The sequence below is a fragment of the Balaenoptera borealis genome (genome assembly GCF_965194805.1).
Source record: "Balaenoptera borealis genome assembly, chromosome: 10".
NCBI lineage: Eukaryota > Metazoa > Chordata > Mammalia > Artiodactyla > Balaenopteridae > Balaenoptera > Balaenoptera borealis.
In genome coordinates, this window is record NC_138874.1 from 89,684,000 (window position 1) to 89,701,434 (window position 17,435).

The 17,435-nt window shown below is 43.4% G+C and overlaps 1 protein-coding gene across 3 annotated transcripts in view; it reads left to right on the top strand.

The window, feature by feature from the left end:
- The first annotated feature begins 252 nt into the window (after positions 1-252).
- CNNM1 (cyclin and CBS domain divalent metal cation transport mediator 1) overlaps positions 253-17,435 on the top strand; it is a 65,943-nt gene continuing 48,760 nt past the window's right edge. For all 3 annotated transcript variants that reach the window (XR_014249211.1, XM_082408069.1, XM_082408070.1), the window contains exon 1: positions 253-4,402. Coding sequence is in view for 2 of the 3 variants with exons in the window: in XM_082408069.1 (XP_082264195.1) it covers positions 2,839-4,402 (1,564 nt within the window). In the remaining variant the exon portion in view is untranslated. The remainder of the gene's footprint in view (positions 4,403-17,435) is intronic.

The window sequence follows — 17,435 nt, forward strand, 5'->3', positions numbered from 1 at the left end:
AAGGATTAATCTCCAAGATTTACAAGCAGCTCATGCAGCTCAATAAGAAAAAAAACAAACAACCCAATCCAAAAATGGACAGAAGATCTAAATAGACATTTCTCCAAAGAAGATATACAGATTGCCAACAGACACGTGAAAGAATGCTCAACATCATTAATTATTAGAGAAATGCAAATCAAAACTACAATGAGAAAAAAAAAAAAAACACTACAATGAGGTATCATCTCACACCTGTCAGAATGGCCATCATCAAAAAATCTAGAAACAATAAATGCTGGAGAGGGTGTGGAGAAAAGGGAACACTCTTGCATTGTTCGTGGGAATGTAAATTGATACAGCCACTATGGAGAACAGTATGGAGGCTCCTTAAAAAACTAAAAATAGAACTACCATACGACCCAGCAATCCCACTACTGGGCATATACCCTGAGAAAACCATAATTCAAAAAGAGTCATGTACCAAAATGTTCATTGCAGCTCTATTTACAATAGCCAGGACATGGAAGCAACCTAAGTGTCCATCAACAGATGAATGGATAAAGAAGATGTGGCACATATATACAATGGAATATTACTCAGCCATGAAAAGAAATGAAATGGAGGTATTTGTAATGAGGTGGATGGAGTTAGAGTTTGTCATACAGAGTGAAGTAAGTCAGAAAGAGAAAAACAAATACAGTATGCTAACACATATATATGGAATCTAAGGAAAAAAAAAAAAAAAAAAGGTCATGAAGAACCTAGTGGCAAGACGGGAATAAAGACACAGACCTACTAGAGAATGGACTTGAGGATATGGGGAGGGGGAGGGGTGAGATGTGACAGGGTGAGAGAGTGTCATGGACATATATACACTACCAAATGTAAAATAGATAGCTAGTGGGAAGCAGCTGCATAGCATAGGGAGATCAGCTCGGAGCTTTGTGACCACCTAGAGGGGTGGGATAGGGAGGGTGTAGGGAGGGTGGGAGGGAAGGAGATGCAAGAGGGAAGAGATATGCGAACATACGTATATGTATAACTGATTCACTTTGTTATAAAGCAGAAACTAACACACCATTGTAAAGCAATTATACTCCAATAAAGATGTTTAAAAAAAAAAAAAAAAAAGTAATACAGGGACTTCCCTGGCGGTCCAGTGGTTAAGACTCTGCACTTCCAAGGCAGGCAGCACAGGTTCCATCCCTGGTCGGGGAACTAAGATCCCACGTGCCACATACCACATGCGGCACGGGCAAAAAATAAACATAAATAAATAAATAAATAAAATTATTTTAAAAATTAATACAGACCTGTGGTAAATTTACCCAAGAGAAATGAAAATATATGTTCACACAGAAACCTGCACACAAACATTTATACCAGCTTTATTCATAATTTCCAAAAACTGGAAATAACGCAAAAATTCTTTAACTGGTAAATGGATAAACTGTGATATATCCATGTAGTAGAATACTACCCAGCCATAAAAAGGAATGAACTATTGATAAACACAACATGGATGACTCTCAAATGCATATTGCTAACTAAGTAAGGGAAGCTAGAGCCAAAAGGTTGCGTATTGTATTATTCCATTAATACGACATCCTGGAAAAGGAAAACTGTAGGAGAGAACAAATCAATAGCTGCCAGAGGATGAAATGGGGGGAAAGCTGACCACAAAGAGACAGCAAGAGGGAATATTGGAGAATGATGGCACTATTTTGGATTGTGATAGTTACATGAATATTTGTCAAAACTCATAGAACAGTACGCCAGGAAGTGAATTTTACTATATACATTTCTTAAATAAATGCATAAAAGTAAAAATAAAGTAACAGGCCCATGGTAAGTTCAAATAATGCAAGGAATTCAGTAAAATGTCTCCCTTCTAGCTCTTTATGGTGATAGAATAGTTCTGCATTTTGATTGCAGCAATGATTATATAAATCTATACATGTGGTAAAATGAGACAAAACTATACACACACATTATACCAATGCCAGTTTCCTGCTTTTGGCATTGTACAATAGGCCTGCTCCCCAGAGGTGAACACTATTACAAATTTCTTGTGTAGCCTCTGCATATTAAATCTAGTATTTTATATATGTATATATGTACATATACATTTATACTTACATACTTTTAATACAAACAGTAGCATATTATACACACTGTTCTGCACCTTTATATTTTGCAGCTATTACTTTGGAGATATTTCCATATCACAAACACATGGATCCACATCATTATTTTTTTCTGCTGCATAGTATTCCATCGCACAGTGGTATCATAACTTAATTCAACAGTTTCTTATTAATGGATATTTGGATCTTAACAAGGAATTTAACCTAAGTAATTTGTAAATTTTTAAAACATGAAAGGTCAGCTGGAGTTGAGACCAAGCACAGATTTAGGACTCGTCTCCACAATATCTTTTGACCAGAAGGGGGAACGCAAGAGGCAGGAGGAGAGGCGAAATGCTGGGAAATTTCCCTGGCCAATGGTGAAGTGGCAGGACCAGAGGGAAATTCTGCCCGGTAGGAGTTCGCCGAGGGGCGCCCTACTGCTGGAATAGGAGGCCATGCTTCAAGACAAGCCTGCCTGAGGCTGCAACTCTGCTGTACCCACGTGCGTCGGGGTCACGCACCGTGCAGTGATGCGTGACCATCTCCAGCCTCCCGCCGGGACCCACTGCCCGGGCAGGGTCTGAACCCCCACCGCCTCCAGCTCACGCGCGCAGCGGTGCGTACACGTGGTGACCTGCCTGCGGCCGGGTTCCCGGCTTCGGCTCCTCCTTCCTCCAGCTCTCGTTCGGCTTTCTGCAGTATCACGTGCAGCCGCGCCGGGTGCAGGATGGCGGCTGCGGCAGCAGCGGTGGGTGTCAGACTCCGAGACTGCTGCAGCAGGGGCGCTGTGCTCCTGCTCTTCTTTTCCCTGTCCCCTCGGCCCCCGGCCGCCGCCGCCTGGCTGCTGGGCCTGCGGCCCGAGGACACCGCTGGAGGCCGCGTGTCCCTGGAGGGGGGCACCCTGCGCGCCGCCGAAGGCACCAGCTTCCTCCTGCGCGTCTATTTCCAGCCCGGGCCCGCGGCGCCCGTGGAGCCGGTGCCCACACCCACCCTTTCCCCAGGGGAGAACGGCACCGGCGACTGGGCTCCACGGCTCGTGTTTATCGAGGAGCCTCCGGGCGGGAGTGGCGCGGCGCCCAGCGCTGTCCCCACGCGCCCCCCGGGGTCGCAGCGCTGCCGCGAGCAGAGCGACTGGGCATCAGACGTGGAGGTCCTGGGGCCCCTGCGTCCCGGAGGCGTGGCGGGCTCAGCTCTAGTCCAGGTGCGGGTGCGGGAACTGCGTAAGGGCGAGGCAGAGCGAGGCGGCACGAGCGGTGGCGGGAAGCTCTTCTCTCTGTGCGCCTGGGACGGGCGCGCCTGGCACCACCACGGCGCCGCCGGCGGCTTCCTGCTGCGCGTACGCCCGCGGCTCTATGGCCCGGGCGGGGACCTGCTGCCCCCCGCGTGGCTGCGAGCGCTCGGAGCGCTCCTGCTGCTCGCCCTGTCTGCCCTGTTTAGCGGCCTGCGCCTGAGCCTGCTCTCGCTGGACCCGGTGGAGTTACGGGTGCTGCGGAACAGCGGCTCGGCCGCCGAGCAGGAGCAGGCGCGCCGAGTGCAGGCCGTGCGCGGCAGGGGGACCCATCTGCTCTGCACCCTGCTCCTGGGCCAAGCCGGAGCCAACGCGGCCCTGGCGGGCTGGCTGTACGCCTCGCTGCCGCCGGGCGTCGGGGGCACTGGGGAAGACTACGGCGACGCGGGGACCCACTTCCCCTGGCTGCCGGCGCTCGTGTGCACCGGCGCCGTGTTCCTGGGCGCAGAGATCTGCCCCTACTCGGTGTGTTCGCGGCACGGGCTGGCCATCGCCTCCCACAGCGTGTGCCTGACCCGGCTCCTGATGGCGGCCGCTTTCCCCGTGTGCTACCCGCTGAGCCGCCTGCTGGACTGGGCGCTGCGCCAGGAGATCAGCACCTTCTACACGCGGGAGAAGCTGCTGGAGACGCTGCGGGCCGCGGATCCTTACAGCGACCTGGTGAAAGAGGAGCTCAACATTATCCAGGGCGCCCTGGAGCTGCGCACCAAGGTGGTGGAAGAGGTGCTGACCCCTCTTGGGGACTGCTTCATGCTGCGCTCCGACGCTGTGCTGGATTTCGCCACTGTCTCCGAGATCCTGCGCAGCGGCTACACTCGCATCCCCGTGTACGAGGGCGACCAGCGGCACAACATTGTGGACATTCTGTTTGTCAAGGACTTGGCCTTCGTGGACCCCGACGACTGCACGCCGCTTCTCACCGTCACCCGCTTCTACAACCGGCCCCTGCACTGCGTCTTCAATGATACCCGGCTGGACGCGGTGTTGGAGGAGTTTAAGAAGGGTGAGCATGTGGTCTAATCTCCTCCCTCAACTCCTACCCCCTTAAAAAGTATTACCCCCTCATAAACACGTGAGGCTTCAGGTACCCAAAGCAGCTTCTCTCCTATGGTACCAAAAACTAAAGGAAGGCCCTACCTCATGGCTCCCTGGGTCTTTTCATTTCACTTCTCCCTACCTTCCTTGAGGCTGACTGAGTCCCTGCCTCTTCCCCTTTATTTGGCTCACAGGATGCACCGCATTCCTCATTCATTGCATTCCAGTATTTTTTCAGGGCCTACCAGTTGCCGGGTATTGTGCGGATAGGACTCAGGAGATAGCCCTTGGAGGGCACTGCATAGCTCCCCATTGCAGGAGGTACCTCTCAGGGTTCCCATAACAAGCAGTCTTTGCTTCCTCTCTGGGTGGGAAGCTCACCATTTCCAATTCCAGGGCAAACTCCATTGCTGGACAGCTCCAGCTGCTGAAAATGTATTTCCTACAAGGAGCAGAAATTTATGTCTCCAGAGCTTCTCTGTGGGTCCTAGTTCTTCCCTTTGAATTACATAGAGTAAGCCCCAGACACCTTAGCCATTCTTCCCCCATATTCATCTTTCCATCAACTATGCCTTGGACACACATCAAGTACCCAGGTTGGAGATTAAAAGTTGACTAAGGCAGTGAGGTCCTTGTACTTATGAGAGCTCTGGTCCCATGAAGTAAGGTAGATCTAGACCTGAGGAAATATTCTGGTAAAGGGAATCACTAAAAAACCTGCATATCCAAATGAATGGGGCTTCCTTCAGAGCGGTCACATCCCCTGCCCTTGACGTCATGCCTATAACATGTTTACTCCATTTCTGGGGTTTGCCTTTGGAAACTGTCTTCTGAGGTTGAGAACAATTCACTCCAGAAAAATCAGCCTGAACACTTTAGGGTTGATCCTCTTGACATTACACAGTTTCACTGGTCCCCCTAGTAACCAGAGTTGACCCAGAAGGACCCTTGGTTGTTTTTGAAAATCAAATCTACCTTCCAGAGTCACAGTTGAGAGCGTTCAGAAAACTATTTCACAGACCCTGAAAGCAATTCCAGAAATGATTTGAGAACAGTGACATGGTTAGAATAAGTGTAGAACCTCCCAGAATAACTATTTTGAAAGAGGCATTCATCTGTACTTATGAGTTGGCATGTTTATTGAAAACAAAACAAAGCAAAAAATTAATCCCCTGACTTTAGAATCAGGTTTCAAATGTAGCTTCCCTGTGGCTAGCAGGAATCTCATTTGACTATGTGTTTTTGATACATTTTTTTGTTTGTCAAAAATTCAATCTCATTATCAGCACAGGTACTCTTCGTATATAAAGACTTTGCATACAGAGAGAAATCTGGGGTCTTCCTCCTGCCACAATATTTTTAGACAAGTGAAATTGTGTTAAATATCAAAAAGTAACCTGAGAAAGGGGAAAAAGTCAAAAAGCTACTTTCAGTCTCAGATTTGGAGAGAGAACAGCCCTATGCTTTGTGTTGATGTCATGAGAAGGGGAAGGAAATGTATATATACTGCAGCTGTTTTAGCCCAGTCTGGGCTACTGTCTCACCCTCTTCTGTCTGTCTCCCCCCAGTCCTTCCACGACTCATTGCCATTGCATTCAGAGGTTCATCCATACACTTTTAGCATTTTTCTTACATTTTGTGTACCCTACAGAAGGGAATATTGGTTCTGGGCATAAAAGCTGTGAAAATCTATATTAGTTTGCTAGGGTTGCCATAACAAAATACCATAGACTGAGTGGCTTAAACAACAGAAATTTATTTTCTCACAGTTCTGGAGGCTGAAAGTCCAAGATCAAGGTGTTGGTCGGTTTGGTTTCTTCTGAAGCCACTCTCCTTGGCTTGCAAATGGCTCTGCCTTCTTGCTGTGTCCTTACATGGTTGCCCCTCAGTGTGTGTGTGCTCAGCCCTGGAGTCTCTCTGTATTTGAATCTCTTCTTATAAGGACACCAGTCAGATTGGATTAAGGCTCACCCTATCAGCCCCTTTTTAATTTAACCACCTCTTACACGTGATAGCTAAGATAGAGTTCACTGTCACGCGCTGCCAGACAAGATTTTTTTTTATTGAGGTATAGTCGATGTACAATATTATATAAGTTTTAGGTGTACAACCTAGTGATTCACAATTTTTAAGGGTTACATTCCATTTACAGTTATTGTAAAATATTGGCTATATTTCTTGTGTTGTACTATATATCCTTATAGCTTATTTTATACATAGTAGTTTGTACCTCTTAGTCCCCTACCCCTACTGGGCCCCCTCCCCCTTCCCTCTCCCCACTGGTAACCACCAGTTTGTTCTCCATATCTGTGAGTCTGTTTCTTTTTGTTATATTCACTAGTTTGTTTTATTTTTTTAGATTCCACATATAAGTGATATACAGCATTTGTTTTTCTCTGCCAGACAACATTTTTAATGAAATTCCTGGGAACTCATTCATTCATTCATTTAGTACTTACTGGCATCTATATAGTGCTAAGCAACAGGGGAAACAATAAGACTGCCCTGAGAAAATTAACAGTCTACAAGGGTGGACAGTGTTAGAATAAAGACAGTCTTCTGAAGCAGAAATTGTGTCTTACTAACCTCTGTATCTCCAGCACCTTGCACTGTGCCTCGCATGTAGTAGGCTGCTGGAAAAAGTCACTCTTGATCAGAAATGAGTCCTGTTGCAGAATTTCTAAATCTGGTCTAAAAGAAGGCACGGTCATGTTCTGTCAGTAAGTGGTTAGTTTGCAATTAGGTAGATCCCTAAAGAGAAGCAGGCCGTCACACCACACCAAGAGATTTCCATGCCCCTGTAGAGCCTTGCTCTTTCCTCAAAGTGTGGTCCCGTGAACCAGCAGCATGGGCCTCACTTGGGACCTTTTTAGAAATGCAGATTTTCATGCCTCACTCTAAATCCACTGAATAAAAATCTGCATTTTAGCAAGCCCTCAAGTGACTCATGTGTACATTAAATTTTGAGAAGCATTGTCTTCAGAGACCCTTATTAACATTGATTGGTAGATTAACTTAGAATAGAATAAATACAAGGTATAATTATCAAGGTAGGTGTTCTCTGGCTCGAAGCCATATAATACAGTGGTCATTTTCTATAAGAGTTATGTTTGCATCATAGGTTAGGAGAGGAAAGCTAGTTGAATTACTTTTCTTTACCTTTAAAAATAACGTTTTAAGCAAGTCGTAATAGCCCTTCCATTTCCCTCATTTCCTTGCACTTCAAGTAACTTAACCACCTAAACAAACCCCTTAGGAGGTAGGAGAGGAAAATGATAATTTTAATAGGAACAACGGTTACCATTAATTGAGCAACAGCCCTGCCAGGCACAACGCCAAGCCCTTTACATACTCAGAACAACCCTCCTGGGGAGGTATTATTACCTCCATTTTACAGATGAAGAAACTAAAGCTCAGATTGATTACATGACTTGCTCAACTTTCCATAGCTAATAACTGACTGAATTGTGATTTGAACCAGATCACAGGACCCCAAAGCCTGTTCTTTTTTCCACCACACCAGTCTTATTCCATCTCCCATCCCAAAACTCCTGCCACCCAAACGGTTCAAAGCTGTCCTTTCACCTCTGACTTGCTGCCCATGACTTGCTACCCTTCAGTTTCTGCAGGTTGGAAATATAGCTTTTTATAATTATAATAATTGCTAACATGCATATTGCATTTTACAAAACATTCCTACCTACCTCTCTTATTCTTAAAACAACTCTGCAGGTATAGGTGAGGACCATAAGAGCCAGAAGCGTTACTTGTACTAAGAACATCACTCACCTGGTATATTCCAAGGCCCAGATTCAAGTCCCGGTCTTGTGATTCCAAAGCTCTTATCCATATGGGATTTTATATATATATATATATATATATATATATATATATATATATATATATATTTCTTATGAGCTCCAGGTCTTTAGAAGTAGGGGAAAAGGAAAGCAAGCATGCTAGCTTTACAAAAAGGAACAATATTTCTCCCCACCTGACTGTGAGTTCCTTGAGGGCAGAGAATGAATCTTACTTACTTTGTATACTCAGGACAAACACAGTGACCTTGACGGCTAGAGGATGAATAAATATTTATTGAACAAGTGATCTTAAATAGATCTTAAATAGATCTTAAAGTGATCTTAAATCTAATTTCAATTGTATTTCTATGTTTGAGTGAGGTGAACCTTAAGTACAGGATAATTAGTGTTGTTCCATTGACCATAATCAATCTTCCTCTTCCCAGTTTATCTACCCCAATTAGTGGCACACCTGCACCCCCCAGTCTACCAAGGGAGAAACCTCTCCTTCACTCCCCACCCTCATCCTACTAATCACTGTCTTAGTCTTTTCCGGCTGCCACAACAAAATATCAGTCTGAATGGCTTAAACAACAGAAATTTATTTTCTTACTGTTCTGGAGGCTAGAAGTCCAAGATCAAGATTCCAGCTGATTTGGTTTCTGATGAGAGCTCTCTAACTGGCTTGCAGACAGCTAGCTACCTTCTCACTGTGTCCTCACGTGGCCTTTCCTTAGTGCACAAGCACAGAGAGAGAAACAGCTCCGGTCTCTCTTCTTCTTATAAAACTACCAATCCTTTTGGATTAGGGCCCCACCCTTGTTATCTCATTTAATCTTAGAGGCCCACTGGGGGTTAGGGCTTCAACATATCAATTTGGAGAGGGGAAGGGACACAAATATTCAGTCCGTAATAATCTCCAAAGTCGGCCAAATATTTGGAACAAAGTCTGCAAAAAATTTGCCAATATTGCATATTTCTTGTACCGATACATAACTTAGTCTGCTATTTCTTCCACTTAGATTATTCATTAATTTTATTCAGCAAATAGTTACTATACAACTATTGTGTAGGCACAGTGGAGAACACCACCAATAGGGCCCCTGTCTGAATGGAGCTTTCATTCTAATACAGGAGACAGAAATTAAACAAATGAGATAGAAATTAAGAGCACAAGCTTTGGTACCAGACTGCTCTGGTTGCATCCTGGCCTTGGGCAAGCTATTTAACTCTTTGCTTCGTTAGCTGTAAAATAAGGGTAATAATAGTATTTACTCATAGGGTTGTTTGAAATATTAAGACAATATTGCATAATACTGCTTATTTAGTAACTTGTCATATAATAAATGCTAAATAAATGTTAGCTTTCATTATTAAATATAAACACATATCTGTTACATACTCATTTGTGCAAATACCTCTTGAGAAGTTCTACTTCCTCCAGTTTTTTTCACCCTCAAATGTATCCTCTCCAGTGCCAATAAATAATCCCTGGTGTCATCATCCCCTGCTTCAAACACTTCTGCCTGCAGGATAAAGTCTAAGCCGTGCGGTCATGACCTGCTCCCCGCCCTCCCCTGCAGATTCATCACTCATCACTACCGCAGCTTTATGCTCCAGCAACGCCGAACTCCATAGCCACACTGTGTTATTTCTTGCCTTTGTCCCTTTACTCATGCTGTCCTCTTTGTCAGGAATATACATTACCCGACTAATCCCTAGTCTAGCCCCTCCTTTAACATCAGCACAGGGGCCACCTCCTCTGCAAAACTTCTCCTGTAAACCCCAGTTTTGGCCAACTCAATTGTTCAATATCTCTATTATTGAACTAACAGGCTGTATTATTAGTATGTGTTGGAAAGTGCTGCCCATCCGTATAATGAGCACCTGGAGGACAGAGGCTGTCTTACCTACCTTTGTAGCTGTAGCCCGTAACACAGTAAGTTTTCGATAAATCTTTATTGAATGACTGAATGAATGACTGGAAGGGGTTAAACTTTAATATAATGGAAGGGATCTGCAGAGCTCTAGTAAATGAATCATTCATTATCTCCAGCCCAATCATTTTGGACCATGCAGAAGGACAAAGTCAAATTTTAAATGTTAGAAGAAAAGTGTTATGTATTATCTTTCTTTACTTCTTTAGGAAACAATTATTTAGCCCTTTTCAAAGCACTGTGCTAAGAGTTGGGTGTATGAGATACAGTCCCTGCTCCCAAAGAGCCTTCAGCCTAATGGGAGAATAGCTTTCCCCTTTATAAAGCTAGAAGGCAGGCTGGACTCACCTTTCCCCCCAACTTCCAACAATGTTACATTTCACAAGTCATAGCTCAGCATATAAGAATGTGGATAAGACAGACTGGCACCTGAATCATTAAAGCAAACATGCAATAAAAGAAATACTAACATGCAATGAGAACATGGAGAAGAGAGAAATTATGATAGGGTTATTTTGCTTTTATAAAATTTATACTAAAGTTTATAAATTTCTATATTCATTATAGAAAATTGAAAAATATAGAACAAAGTATGAAAATCACCTGAAGATAATCATCCCACTGTCCTGAAATAATAACTTTTAATACTCTGTCATGTTAAAAATATATTGCATGTAACAACAACCTTAATCAAATTCTTAAACAGAAAAAAAAGAAAAACAGAAAAACCCTATGGTCTTGCCTTCTTCCGCAAATCAAATATCCCATTCTAGTCCTCAGAGGGATTTTTTTTTTTTAAAGATGTTTTTGACGTGGACCACTTTTTCAGTCAGTGTTTTGCTTTATCACTCCAAATTCCGGTGTGAGCTATTTTAGCAGAAAGTCTTCCCACTGCTTAATTCTATAAAAAGCTGCCAAAACATTAGTGCTCCATTCTTTGTCTTCTACAAAAGAAAATAAAAAGTTATTTCACTCAAAGTTATATTTCACTGGTATAATTAGACGTAATATGCTTTAAAATGTGTCAAACATTGCTAAATAATAATTAGTAAAATTTAGAATGAGATGTTTACCTTCTAAACAATAATTAGAATAAACAGTAAGCAAAGCATAGTCCATCATGCTCCCCTACAGGGAGGAAGAACAAAAGGAAACAAGGAAAAGTGAAAAACAATAAATTATACAAGGTTCTAACATTGCTGGTTTATATTTCTTTCTTTACAGTTTTTCATTATGATTGTTGTAATATTGTTATGCAATATTTATTTTTTTCTTAGCCTGGCAATAGAAATACCAGGTAACAAGAGAATCTGAGCTGGAAGGGGCACTGAAAAACCTGAGAGAGAATCTAATTCACACTTTTTTTTTTTAGATTTAGTTATCCTTTCCAGGGCATAACAGCCTTTGTTATCAGACTCTCTTTTTATGTAATCTAAATCCCACAGACTGCAGTCAAATTCCATTTCCTCTTTTTATCATGCTTTGTGAGTCCTCTTTTATTTGGAGAATATAGTAGCTCACCTCAATTCCATTTTTTAACAACCAAATACATTTGGTTGTGTTTCTGGCTCCCTTAAAGCATTTGGTGTCTCAGGGCAGGGGGCCTGTGGATTTTCCTAGTACTCTCTTAAATTGGTTTACCTCTAGGCCCACGTTTAGCCACCCCTGGACCTTCAATAACAACTCTCAATCCTCTATTTTCTGTTGTCTATTCCTTTCCAAACTGAGATTCTTCTCAATTCCTCCTTCCCTCCTTCCCTCCCTCCTTTCCTTCCTTCCATGTGACATTATCCTGTGTGAGGCCTCCAGCCCTCCTGGTGCTTACAGTCAAGTAGAGAGATATACACGGATCAATAAATAATTACAAATGAAGGCAAGTGATTTGAATAAAAAGTATAGGGAGCTATGAGAGCTTATAATAGGGGGGCCTGACCTGGTATTATAGGTTAGGATAAACTCCCCCCTCTCCAAGAGATATTTGTGCTGAATCCTAAAGTGTGGAAAGGAGTTCGCCAGAGCTTTCCGGGAGAAGGGAACAGACATCCAAAGGCTCTGAGAAAAGAGGGCCGTGTGCGCGCCATGCAGGGTTCCTAGGCCATTTAACACCCATTAGGGAAAGCGCCACCAACCTTCCCTCTGCCGACATTATCTGAGTGCTGGGCTACCAGGGCTCTGGGAGATGGACATGGATATAAATATCCAGGAGCTGAAAAGTGGGATGAAAATGATACAAAGCAGCCTGGGGTACAGGGAAGGGCATCCAGACAACATCTATGGGCGAGGGGGCAAGGGAGAAATAATTCCCAGGAAGGACCTGGGAAAACTTCTCTGAGGAAGTAACTGAAGAGGGGCTCTGATAAGCAGTTAGGAAGGGAAAGGGCATTCTAGCTGAGGCGGGAGCTTGAGCTAGAAAAATAAAGGCAGAAAGGGAACCGAGGCAACATTCAAAAGCTGGTAGAACCGTGATTATAATGTTGCTTTTCTTCCAGCTAAATGGGGAGCTAGGCAGATTGAGGCGTTTGTCAAACATAATTTACATTCCCTCCAAGTGCCGAAACTGTATATTTTAACCATTTTTGGTGATGATATTTCTAAAATGTTTTATACCCATTCCTGCCTTCCTTAACAAAGGATCCTAAATATAACCATCTTTTCTTGATGACGCATGATCATGGTCATGAGAGTGTAGTTATTTTATGCTGTATTATAAAGCAGTTCTCCGTCTACTTTTACATTTTTCTCTGTCCTCTGGCTGTCAGCTGCTAGTTCTCTTTGAGTCGGCCTCAAGCAAATCCCTGCCCTCACCTCACTCATCACAAAACCACTCTGTGTCAATTCTATTTAACTGAGAAACCAAGTAAATACATATGTTGGGAATTGTGTGCCTGGTGTACAATAGGCTTCAATAAATATTTGTTGAATAAATTATTAATTAGGCTTTGACTGGGAGCCTCAGGTATGGGGTTTAGATATATAGACCTGGGATAGTTCCTTCTGGGACCAGATTCAAGACCATGCAAAGTCAGACCTCCAGATAATGGGTCGTTACTCTGCTATTTTTGCAGTGTTGCTTAGCAAGCCAAACTGCCAACCAGCTTAGAGTCTAGTGACTAACAACTATTTTTTCATGCCCTGGAGATGCTGGTTACCATGGTGTTCTGGGTGACGTGCCTGGCTTTTTTTATAATTGCCTTTTAGTGGCTTGAGAAATTTTTGGTGATAAAGGCATTGATTACTCTATTTCTGATGAAGTAGAGCAGGATTACTACAAAGTACAGCCTTTTTTTTAAACTAGAGAAAGGAACTGTTTTGTTTTTCCAAATTAAGGTGATTGCTGCAGGACTGGTAGGATAACGTTTTTTGTGTTTCTCTTCCTGATTTCATAGAAAGTGATTTGATTTGATTGGATAAATTTTTTTTAAAGTCTAGCATGTGTCAAGGTAATTTTTCTCATTTTATTCTTAAAATTAAAATACAAACATTAGGAGTTCAAGCTCCTTTGTAAACTCAAGAGGCTGTAACTATTGGCACTGTTAAAATTCTGGTATGTCATACATCATCACAAAGAAACGTCCTTTTCGGCCAAACTGTTTTTGTAGCCCGGGACTGTTTAGCCTTATAAAAGCATAGAATTTTAGAGCCAGAAAAAAGCACGCTGGAGATCACCTGATCCCATCCTTTAATTTTAAGGTGGAGAAAACTGAGGCCCAGAAAAGACAAATTATAAAATAGCGATGATAATCCCTTATAGTTGCAAAGCATTTACCTTTGCAAAGATCTTTCCAAACACTAACTCATTTTGTGCTCACCATGCATGTGAAGTCGGTAGAATTTATCCCCATTTTGTATGAGGCACATGGAATCTGGAGACACAAGTGTCCTGCTCAGTGTTAGTGACTGAGGCAGAACAGGAAGCCACATCTGTGACTTGCTGTCTCAGACTGTGGAGCCACAGACAGAGATAGTCTGGGCCCAGTTCATCTGTTTACTAGCTGTGTGACTGGGGCAGGTCACTCTACCACTCTGAATGAGGCTTACCTTCCTTCTTCTTAAAATGGCAATATTGATCCTACATTGTAAGCTTAACGCAAAGGCTAAAGATAATGCTTGTACAGCATTTAAGACATTCCACCATTTGCCTCTCACCTCACTGATCTAGTTAAATGAATTCTGTCTAGCTAGTTGTTTTGTATGACAAGTGCTTTCTCTGATTCAGCCCATGTAGAAGTCATTGTATATAACAAGAAAATAAAAGTGAGAGCTGTTTACTTTGGATGGGGCCCAGGAGACCAAAATTGATTGTGGAAATTTCCTTACATTTCTTTTATCCTGTCATCAGTTCAGTTTCCTCCTGCATCACTCTGCCCTTCCTCAGACATCCCAGGCAAATAAAAAAAAACCTAACCTACAAACAAATATCACAGCCAGATCAATGAAACCCCTTAAAGCTGCAAGCAGTCCACAAAATGAAATATCAGGCAGGACATGGGAAGGGTTGAGCCGAAAGGCAGACGTATTGTGCCGGGGAGTGGGGGGACAGTGATCCCTCCTTTCCCCTTCACAGTCTAAAGCCCTCCTCTGCCTTTGTGAGGTGCTGGGCATTAGTTCTGCATACTTTCAGCCATTTACAAAATAAGTTCCCATTTCTCTTAACACATTTGGGACAGGAAACCTGAGATCTGGCCTGAAATGTGGAGTCAGCAAGGTGTACTGGGAGAAGCACAGGCTATGGAGGCAGACAGACCTGAGTTGTTTCCTGGCTTTATGGCGTACTAATTCTCGGCCTTGAGCGAGTCACTTATTTTTCTGAGTGTCATTTTCCTCATCTTCATATTAGTAATAACAATCCCCATTTTGCAGAGAGATGGTGAAGACCAGAGGTGACATATGACCCCAGTTTACAGTAGGTATGGTAATCACCACCATGGCAAAAACTGGAAAATCGGGTGGATGTTGACCTGTGCTCTCAGGAGTCAGCTTGGTTTAGATCAGAAACAGTCTGGAGAACGTTGGAGTAGCTGTAGGCGTCTTCACCTGGAATGAGAACCTTCAAAATAGCGGGTTTTCAGGCCACCTCAGGTGTCTGGCTTCCTTCACATAGGGCCCTCAGAGCCACATCTCTCTCTTTTCCCAGAGACTAGCCAAGTTTGGCCATAGCCCCTGGGCTGGCTCAGAACTAATAGATCTGCTGGACAACAAAGGCCTTTCCATGTATCCTCTTCATATCTGAGATTGCTTTGTGGCCTGAGAATGACACCATCTGCCAAAGCTTAGCCAATGGTGATTGTTAAGCAGGGGATCCTGGTTATGTTTAGCCTGAACCTGGAGAGAGTCAAACCGGCCCCACGGGCAGCCTCCTAGGCCAGTTCTGTGCCTAAAAGGCCTGAGGTTAAAATATCCAGTCTTGTTTAGTTTGTCTCAGAGCTTTCCACAAATACTAGCTGGGTAGGTCCTCTTCAGTTCCCTGAGTTCACATTTTGACTCCACCATTTATTGGCTGAGTATCCTTGGACCAGTTGTTTTCTGAATGGGGAAAAAACATTCAGAAATATTTTCAAAAGCATTCAAAATACTCTATATTTTGATAGAGTAGTGGGAAAGAAGGCAAGGTATATACCCTAAACCATGGAGGCCTCTAATGGCAGGAAAAAGAGTTCAGAAATGATCCTCCGTGGTTATTGGTCCATGTTATTGAGATGGGGAATAACTTCATAAGTGCAGTGTTTGGTAGCAGTCAATCTGGTTTTAGTGGATAGTATGCCTTAGAACAGAAAAAAAACAAAAGGAGGACTGGTTAGGATATTAGTGCAGTCATCCAGGATACAATGAGGGCATGGAAATTAAGAACTATACACCCAAAATTGGAAGGAGGGAACTATGAGACTTCATTACCTTCTGGAACTCCTTCTCAGTCTCCTTTACTGTTACTCCTGCGTCATACTCACTGATATATCATCAGCACTTGGAACAGGACCTACCCATATCAGACGCTCAAATATTTGTTGCATGAATGTTGCATTTCTATAACCTCTAAATGTTGCATGTGCCCAGGGCTGAGAAATGAATCTCTTTGTGTATTCTCACTCCCTTGTTTATTTCATTCATTCTCCCAAAGATCACCAACCTGAACTCCAAACTTATATTTCCACCTGCCATTTGACATCTCCACTTGGAGGTGTAAAAGGCATCTCAAACTTAAAACTATCCAAAATTGAACTTCTGCTCTCTTGGCTAAACCTACACCTTGCACAGTATTCCCAAACTCCCTAAATTGCTGTTCCATTCTTCTAGTTGTTCAGGCCAAAACTTCTCTTTCTCTCTTGCCCCACATCCAGTCCCTCATGTGGGCTCTGCTTTCAAAATATATGTAGAGAATCTGTCTACATCTCACTACCTCCACCACATCCTGGTCCAGGCCACCAGCCATCTCTCACTTGGATGAGTGCCAGAGCTTTCCGTGAGGTCTCTCTGCTTCTACCTCTGCCCACTTTGTGGCCGCTCTTAACACGGCAGCTAGAGAGATCCTTTTAAAACATAAGTTAGTTGTTATAAAGCAGAAACTAACACACCATTGTAAAGCAATTATACTCCAATAAAGATGTTAAAAAAAAAAACAAAACACATAAGTTAGATCATATCACTTTTTTGCCAAAACCAAACACACGCACACAAACACAAAACTCAACAATGGCTTTACCTCACTCAAAGTAGGCACCAAAGTCCTGACAAATGCCTTCCAGGCTCCATCAAAGTGACACACACCCCACGCCGTACCTCCCTGCCCTTGGCCCCTACTACTGTCCTCTCTCACACTCTGCAGCCACCACATTGCCTCCTTGCCTTTCCTCTCAAGCACGTCAGTTACACTTCCAACTCAGGGCCTTTGCATCTTGTTCTACACGGGGCTCCCTACTTCACTGCCTTCCCATCTTTATTCAAACACCACCTTCTCAGGGAGTTCATCCCTGGCTTCCCCTGCCTAAAACTGTACTACCTGGTCACTCACTCCACACACTCCCTCACCAATCTTCCCTGCTTTGCTTTTCCCATAGCATGGAGCTATAGATTTTACATATTTATCTGCCTTATTATGCCTCACCCCATGTACTAGAATGTAAGCTACAGGACGAAAGTGATTTTGTCCATCGTGTTCACTGCTGCATGCGCATTGCCTAGAAGAGTGCTTGGCAATAGTAGATATTCAATAAATACCTGTTGAAAGAATGAAGGGAAAAAAGAAGAATTGGAAGAATGTGGGGATCTT